This window comes from Musa acuminata, chromosome BXJ2-5 (assembly GCF_036884655.1).
Source record: "Musa acuminata AAA Group cultivar baxijiao chromosome BXJ2-5, Cavendish_Baxijiao_AAA, whole genome shotgun sequence".
NCBI lineage: Eukaryota > Viridiplantae > Streptophyta > Magnoliopsida > Zingiberales > Musaceae > Musa > Musa acuminata.
This window is the reverse complement of record NC_088342.1, coordinates 37119089-37127561: the sequence shown is the minus strand read 5'-3', so window position 1 is coordinate 37127561 and position 8473 is coordinate 37119089. Positions and strand designations below refer to the sequence as shown.

The 8473-nt window shown below is 38.0% G+C and overlaps 1 protein-coding gene across 1 annotated transcript; it reads left to right on the top strand.

Annotated features, from left to right (window-relative positions):
* Nucleotides 1-2975: 2975 nt before the first annotated feature.
* On the top strand, nt 2976-4987 carry LOC135612661 (AAA-ATPase At4g25835-like). The gene has a single exon (XM_065109221.1). The coding sequence runs from the start codon at nt 3257-3259 to the stop codon at nt 4781-4783; it is 1527 nt and encodes a 508-aa protein (XP_064965293.1). The 5' UTR covers nt 2976-3256; the 3' UTR covers nt 4784-4987.
* Nucleotides 4988-8473: the final 3486 nt, after the last annotated feature.

The following is an 8473-nucleotide window of genomic DNA, read 5'->3' as shown; positions in this document are numbered from 1 at the left end:
GACCGATTAGCTTACCACATTGAAGACTGTAACAAATTCAAAGTAAAGGTTATCGATGGTCGAATTTTAATCTGTGATAACAAATTTTCAAAGATTAAACTGACTTTGTAGGGCCAAGAGTTACTTGTGGACTTCTTTTTACTACCCTTGGAAGACTTCAAAGTGGTGCTCAAAATTGAATGGCTATCAACTTTGGGTAATGTTTCGTGAAATTTTTCTAAACTAATCATGAAATTTTTTATTAATGGAAAGCAGGTGATCCTAAAGGGAAGACATAGAAGTAATGTCTCAACTGCCACTAGCCATCAAATGGAGAGGGTTTTTCAGAAGACTATAACACCAAAAGGCTAACCTATTACTTACACTATCAAGAAGTGGAGACTGTACTTACTCGATTAACGGGTTGTGATGTGCCACAAATATCTTGTGATTGAAGTGTTGAAAGAGAAACTCCCCGAGTTTGATACTGCTCAGCCTTGAGGACAAGGCTAATTTAAAGAGGGAGGAATTGTTATGACCTTTTTATTTTCTAAGCTTTTGAATAATGTTTATTGAGTTTTTTAATTCAATTAGAGTCGAGTAGAGGTTTATGTAATATTTATTTATTATTAAGAGTCCAAGTCCTTGTGGACTCTAGGTGGAACTCTATAAATAGTGATGTAACCATTTCTTTTCAGCCGACAATGAAATATTATTCAGTTTTTTGACAAACCATAGGAGGTTGATCCCCTCGAAGTGATCAAGGAGGTCGATCCCCTCGAAGTGATCATCCCCTTTTCTCTCCTTCCTTCCATGATAAAATCCTAGGGTCTTATTAGTTAAGTTATAATGATGGGAAGATTCTTTCTTACCCTTGATCTTTACTTGTTATTATTGATAGTCTCATCTACTTAACAATTACGAGACCATATATTGCATTTTTAGTTGGTTTTGTATACCACATCTTGATACAGCAAAAAGAATTTTAATATATATGAATTCTACCCTTGAATTGGATGCTGATTTAGGAGGTGATATGGATAATAGTAGATCTACTTCTAGCTAAGTCTTTTTATATGGTTCTACTTGCATATTATGGTATACAGTAAGAAATAACAATCGATGTCTCTTTTTATAATTGAAGCAGAATACAATGCTTCCTCACTTGCTACTCAAGAATGTGTATAGTTAAGGCATCTAATCTAGGACATGTGATAATTAAAGTACCTTAAAATTAGCTACAAATCAAATTTGTCATGCAAGAACCAAACATATTAAAATTGAACATCATTTTATCCAAGGAAATGGTGCTTCAAGGAGTTATTAAGGTCATGGAGATCAAAATTAAAGAAAATGTAATAGATATTTTTACCAAATCTCTTTTTAAAGGATAATTTAAAGATTTCCTAAGTAAGCTGACACTTATCTCCAAATATATAATTTAAGGGAGAGTGTTAAGAAATTAAAGTATATTTTGAAAGATAACAAATTAATATCTTACCTTTTAAATAAGATTCGATAGGATTGTAGGGATAATGAATTCTTAGTTTAAAAAGTTAAAATATATTTTGAAACATGTCAAATTGATGTTTTACCTTTTAAATAAGAATAAATAGAGTTATAGAGATTAGAGATTCTTATATTTTATATTTATAAATATGTGGTATTTACATGTGTAGATCCATCCAAGCCTCAAGTATTCAAGTCTATAGGATTGAAGTCTAAGAGTGTAAGTGTTTTTTTTTTTAATTTGATATAATTTTTGTTCATTTTGATTTTTTTTTTTTAATTTGGTTTAATCTTGGATAGTAATAACTTGTTATTACTAGTTGAGAAAGGATTAAATTTACATGTGATCCTTTATTTTTTTTCACAAGATCGTTATCTAATATTGCAATAACTAATAGGTTCTTAATCCTAAATTGTGTGACATGGATCGTCACATGGTGTATTGAGCTTGCTGTGTTCTCTTTCGATTCCATATTGAGCTAAAAGTTGTCCTTCAAGTAGGTGTATAGTACAGTACCTACTCATTCGGAGGCTAGTTGGTTTGCAGTGGAGGATCGATCACAGGACGCAGAAGAATCCTCAGGAGCAGGGAATATATGCCTTCGATCTCAGAAACTTTGGACTCACATGTGAGTTGTTCTGCCTCTTCTTCAACCTCTTGCATCTTACTGCCTTCAGCTGCTCGCAGTAGATTCGATTCTTTTCTGTAAAGTAAGATTATGTTATAAGCTCGGAGTACGTGCATGCCATGGCAGAATGCAGCAACGTAAACTAGAAACACACACAAGAGAGAGAACCATTTGCTGATGAATCCACGATCCAATGGCTGGTTAGGGTTTATAGGAAGCGTAGAAGGCATAGGACATCGGACTCCATGATGTTGGGAAGCGTGCCTGTTCATGTCGAGCTGCGTCGAGCATGCTTCATCCTTGTTTGAAGCTCCCTTCGCTTCCCTGTGTGGATTGCTTGCGAATCGAGGCTTACTTGCCTTGTTTGCTTGCACCTGCAATCTGTGTTTGCTGCATGTGGAAATCGATGAGCAGAAGCCGGGAAAGAACTCCCCTGCTGGTAGCTGATGAGGGTAAGGGAAGGAGGAGGCATTGAATGAAGAGAGAGAGAGAGAGAGAGAGAGAGAGAGAGCGCGCGATAGATGTTGTTGTTGATGATATCAGTCCCTCCGATTGATTTGAAAGGCCATGCTGCTAACAGCTAAGATGTAAGAGAAGAGAATCCTCGATGAACGCATTAGTAATATGAGTCGATGATGTTGAGGTGAAGAAACCGTGATACGATTCACAAGAGTGATAGCATTTATGTGCATGCATGATTATTTATTCCTTGCTGTTTGCAGGTGTGGCCTACTAAATCTCCACAGGTCCTGCCATGGTCTTTTTCTCACATCTTTGTAGTCGCACAAAAGCTCGGGAAGCAAGAAAGAGGGTGAAGCTTCCCTCTATAAATACATCCTCTCCCCAACCTCTTCTTGCTTCAAAGCAATCTTATTTTTCCTTGTCGTCTTACTTTGTCCTCTCCCCCTTCCTCTCTTCTTCCCTTTGAAACAGAGTAGGGCATTACAGAGGAAGGAACGGAGGGTGGAGACGTCCAATCAAGATCCAGAAATCTGTTGCGTTATTCCAAGAATCGATTCAAGAATCTAAACTGCTTTCCGTCTTTTTGTTGGTGTAAGCAAGAAAGCGATAAGAAAGGAAGCTTTTTTGTTGGAGGTGAGGGGAGGAGGGAACAGGCGAAGAACAGGGGAGGGGGAGATATGAAGGAGGTGTGGACCTCCCTGGCCTCGATCATGGGCGTGTTCGCCTTTTTCCAGAGCATTCTCCACGCGGTGTTCCCGCCGGAACTGTGGTTCGCGGCGGCGAAGCTGTTCCACCGCCTGTTCCGCTGCTTCTCCACGTACTGCTACTTCGACATCACGGAGACGGACGGCGTGAACACCAATGAGCTGTACCACGCGGTGCAGCTGTACCTCAGCCGGTCGGCCTCCATGGCGTCCTCCCGGCTGAGCCTCTCCCGCAGCCTCAACTCCTCCGCCTTCACCTTCGGCCTCGCCAACAACGACCGCCTCGTGGACAGCTTCCGCGGCGCCAGCGCCACCTGGGAGCACGCCGTCACGCAGCGCCAGTCGCAGACCTTCTCCTGGAGGCAGCTTCCTGAGGAGAAGCGCAGCTTCACCCTCCGGATCAAGAAGAAGGACAAGCCCCTCCTCCTCCCGGCGTACCTCGACCACATCATGGAGACCGCCACCGAACTCCGCCGCCGGAACCAGGACCGGCTGCTGTACACCAATTCCCGCGGCGGCTCCATGGAGTCCCGCGGCTTCCCGTGGGAGTCAGTCCCATTCAAGCATCCAAGCACCTTCGACACCCTCGCCATGGATCCCGCGAGGAAGGAGCTCATCATGGCCGACCTCAACGACTTCGCTCAAGGGAAGGCCTTCTACGAGAAGACCGGCCGGGCATGGAAGCGCGGATACCTGCTCTACGGCCCGCCCGGCACTGGCAAGTCCAGCATGATCGCTGCCATGGCCAATTACCTCGGCTATGACGTCTACGACCTCGAGCTCACTGAGGTGCACACCAACTCCGAGCTCCGAAAGCTCCTGATGAAGACCACCTCCAAGTCAATCATCGTCATCGAAGACATCGACTGCTCCGTCAATCTCACCAACAGGAGCTCCAAGAAGCCGGTCCCGTCGTGTGAGCCGCCATCGGACTTGAGACCCACCGGCGGGACGGAGGACGGCGGCGGCGCCGCCAGGACAATAACCCTGTCGGGGCTGCTCAACTTCACCGACGGGCTGTGGTCGTGCTGCGGCAGCGAGCGGATCTTCGTGTTCACCACCAACCACATCGAGAAGCTCGACCCGGCGCTGGTGCGGTCGGGGAGGATGGACATGCACGTGTTCATGAGCTACTGCTCGTTCCAGGCGCTGAAGATCCTCATGAAGAACTACCTAGGATGGGAAGACGGCGAGCAGAACGACGAACTGATGTGGGAGTTGGCGGAGGTGGTGGACGAGGCCGAGATAACTCCGGCGGATGTCAGTGAGATCCTGATAAAGAACCGGAGGCGGGTGAGGCGCGAGGCGGCGGCGGAGCTGCTGGAGGCTCTGAAGGCCCGCGTCGAGCGGAGGAAGGAGAGGAAGAGGAGTTTGAGCGAGCAGGTGGTGGAGGAGGAGGAAGAGCAGGAGAAGAGGGCATTGGAGAGCCCCAAGGAGAGTCCTGGACAATTGATGCACAGTTGCAATGCAAAAGAAGACAAGGGGGCAGAAGAAGATTGATGGAGTCCATTAATCTCAACATGTGATCCATGGTTCACATCTTGCTCTCCAATTGCCATGTAAAAGAAGACAAGGAGGAAGAAGAGGAGGGGGATTGATGAGCTACTTTGATCTCCCAACATGTTATCCATGCTTACTACTACTACTACGACTACTGTGCTTCACATCTTGCTATATATCCAATGGCCAAAGCTACTACTGCCACATGCATCAGTCTTCCTTTCTTTTGTTCTCGATGAGCTTTGGAGGAACAGTAGTTCCTTGGATCCTCCTTGCTCTGGGGATTAAAGATTGGGCACACAGTCCCATGGATCATGAGGAGGGATTCCTGTTGCTGTTCTCCATGCTGCTGCTCCATGCACTTAAATTGCCAGTAAACAAGATAACGTTGACATATGTCAGATATTTGAATGTATCGATATAAATCAATTCATGTTTGAATGTGTTATTGTATTTGAAAGAAGAAAAAGTATCCATTCGTTTCTTACCTATGTAATTCTTTGTCTTACAATATAATAGTAAGTAATAAGTCTTAATTATTTAAAATCAGGTATATAGATTTTTTATCGTGGTAATAAGTTATATGTTGAATTAAATTTAGAATATTTAAATTTTTATTTATAATTTTTGTTAAGCTTCCTTTTGTCTCTCTTCTTATCATCAATATTAATCATTTTATTTTTTTTAATTAACACATCCATAGGTCTCCCAAACACGTATCTTTGTCCTCTTAAATAAGTCTCTTTCATCGTATCCTAAATCGAAACGATATTTAGTTATTCATGAATAATTTTTTTTTTCTGTATTTCATAATAACTCCATATATTCAGCTCAATATTCTTATCTCATTAACATATTTTTAATATATTATTAAAAAAGTTTACCTTACCTTATAATGCCTTCTTAAATTAAAAAAATAGAAGTAAATGGTAAATTAGAAGTTTGATCAAGTAAGAATCTTTGCAATTTATTTCATATAAATCCTATAAAACGTTAGAAGAAAACAAAGAATGATATAAAAGAAAGATCAAAAGTAAAAGAAAAATAAAAAGGAGAGAAGACTCATATCGATGTGCAATGTTGATGGTAACAACAAGCCGTAATGTCTTAATTATTTGATATTGACTTTTATATTACTTGTAAGATCGAGAAGATTAAATTGACTTCAAAAGTAATGAGATCACTAAAAAAAAAGAAAGAAAAAGTTTGATGATAACGATATATCATAATGTCTTAATTATGCAATTATATGTAAGATTGAAAGGATTAAATTGATTTGAGAGTAATGAGATGACCCCAAAAAGAAAAAAGGAAAACAAAGAGGAATGAGATAGTTGTCTTACATGTAAGATCGAAAAGATTAAATTGATTTCAAGAGGAATGAGATCACGGAAGAAAACAAAGAAACAAAATAGCTCATGAAAGCCAAGCATGAAAACAGCCACAGTCTTGTTTGGCACAAAGTGCAGCATGGCATGGCATGGACACGCCACATGTGGTCTCAGGCTAACAAAGCTTGCCGACATACTCCAAAGTCCAACGTTGCCATCTATGAGCTCCTTTGAGTACAATGTAAAGAATTATCTAAATGATGTAAAAGAACACAGAGAAAGCGAGAGGAGGGGACAACAAGATTTAGGATGCTGGTTCTTCTTTTTTTGCCTAATATGATGGTGTTGCTAGACTCACATATTAACGGATTTTTTTCTTGCTTATTCTCAAACTGAAATATTCAAGCCTCAATTTTTATAAATATTTTAATATGATTAATATTTCAAAGTAATTATGACTCTTCGGGTAGAGCTTTGATCAATCAGATCTATCATGTAAGCATAAAGTAGAGAAGAAAATTTCAAAAAGTAATTAACACAAGGAGGTATGATTCAAAATATGAAACTTTAATTTTAGTTTTGTCGTTGAATCTCCTTTTGGTGAGTTACTACTGGAAGGAAGCATCCAGGAAGTAAGTGCGGTGGACTCGACTTCATGATATTATATTTTGATACTTATATTCATCTCAACACTATACAAATATTAAGAAAAAATAATTTATTACAATTCGATTCTTGGGATCTATCCATATGGTAAGTATGTTCTTTGGGTTTGGATAAATTCTACACAAGAGATGAGACCATATATTGTATGCATATTAAATTCTTTGCACTTGGCAAGTTTGAGACAAAGGAGACGTGTTCATGTTCCACCATGAGAAGTGTCGGTTGTTGGATAGCTTTCGATATATGTAATCCAGTGAGGCATTCGTTGTACTAGTTCTCATTTGTATCGTTTTCTTCTTTCTTTCTCTTTCTCTCTCTCTCTCTCTCTCTCTCTCTCTCTCTCTCTCTCTCTCTCTTTTTCCACCTCACTCGCTAAAGTCTAAAAAACTTCATCTCACAAATTTTTAATATAAGTGTACTCACTTGCATTAAATTTAGGATTTAAAACTTTATTCGATGAATTTTAAATGTGCTAACTAATTTGGTTGATAAATCTATCTTTACCATTTATTCTTTTGAAACAACAACAAAAATTTATCATAGTGTGTAACTCTTAAGAGTAAGAGATAATAATGATAATGATTATGTGATGTTAATTGTTGATAATTAGCTAATGGTGGTCTTGCATTAAAATATACAAAAATATAATTTCGTTTGACATTATATATATATGACAAATTTTAGAATTATAATTATTTCTTCAAATCTTTTTAATATATAATATTTTTCTTAAGATCCTTATCGACAATATTTTCTACATCATTTTTATCTTTAATTTTTTAGTATATTAAATTCTAAATATATTATTATTAATCTTTTCAAAATTTTTTCTTATTCACTTAGTCTCTTGTAAGAAAATAATATTTATCCTTCTTTTAATTATTTTATCTATCAATTCTAATCTTTTTTTAAAGGTATTCTTATATTCTAAAATAGTAACTTATTTCTTGGACAAACTTTTTAACTCATATTGATCCAAAACAATGAGAGAACTCTTACTTATATGATATCACATCTAGGCATTGATGTGATAGATCGTTTTCAGATAATCTAATGTTTGCATTTCAGGATACCTAAGTGGTGAAGGTGTTTTACGTTATCTTCGATAATGATTTAGCTCTATATTAAAATCGATTAGCATCTATATTCATAAGATATAATATAATCTACGTAACACAATCCTTTACTTTTTTCATTCGAACTTAGGATTAACATTGATCATGCTAATTTTTGTTAGTTATTACTTAATTATTTGTTAAAATTTTCAATTGACATTATTAAACTTTAAGTCCTTGTTATGCTGATAAAAAAATCTATAATTTACGTTTGTCATATAGAAATAATTAACCTTTTTTTTTTTTGGATGGATGCCCAAGGTCTGAATATTTGAAGTATTTCATATACTACAGTAAAATTTGTAAGTACAAATATATTATTATCAACTATTATTTTCTTATCATTAAAAATAAAAAAAGGAGCAATATAGTCATCATATCTTCCAAAGCCCAATTAAGATTATGCATTTGAGGCACTTCAAACTATTTCGTTCGACTTTCTTTGAACTTCCTTTACTACCAGGGATGAACTCTTCTTAATAAAAGTATTATATAAAAAATTATCACGCAAATGAGAATGCTAATGTGGTAAGAGAAGAGCTAAAGAAAGTCCTAACAATATTTTTACTAATAATTAT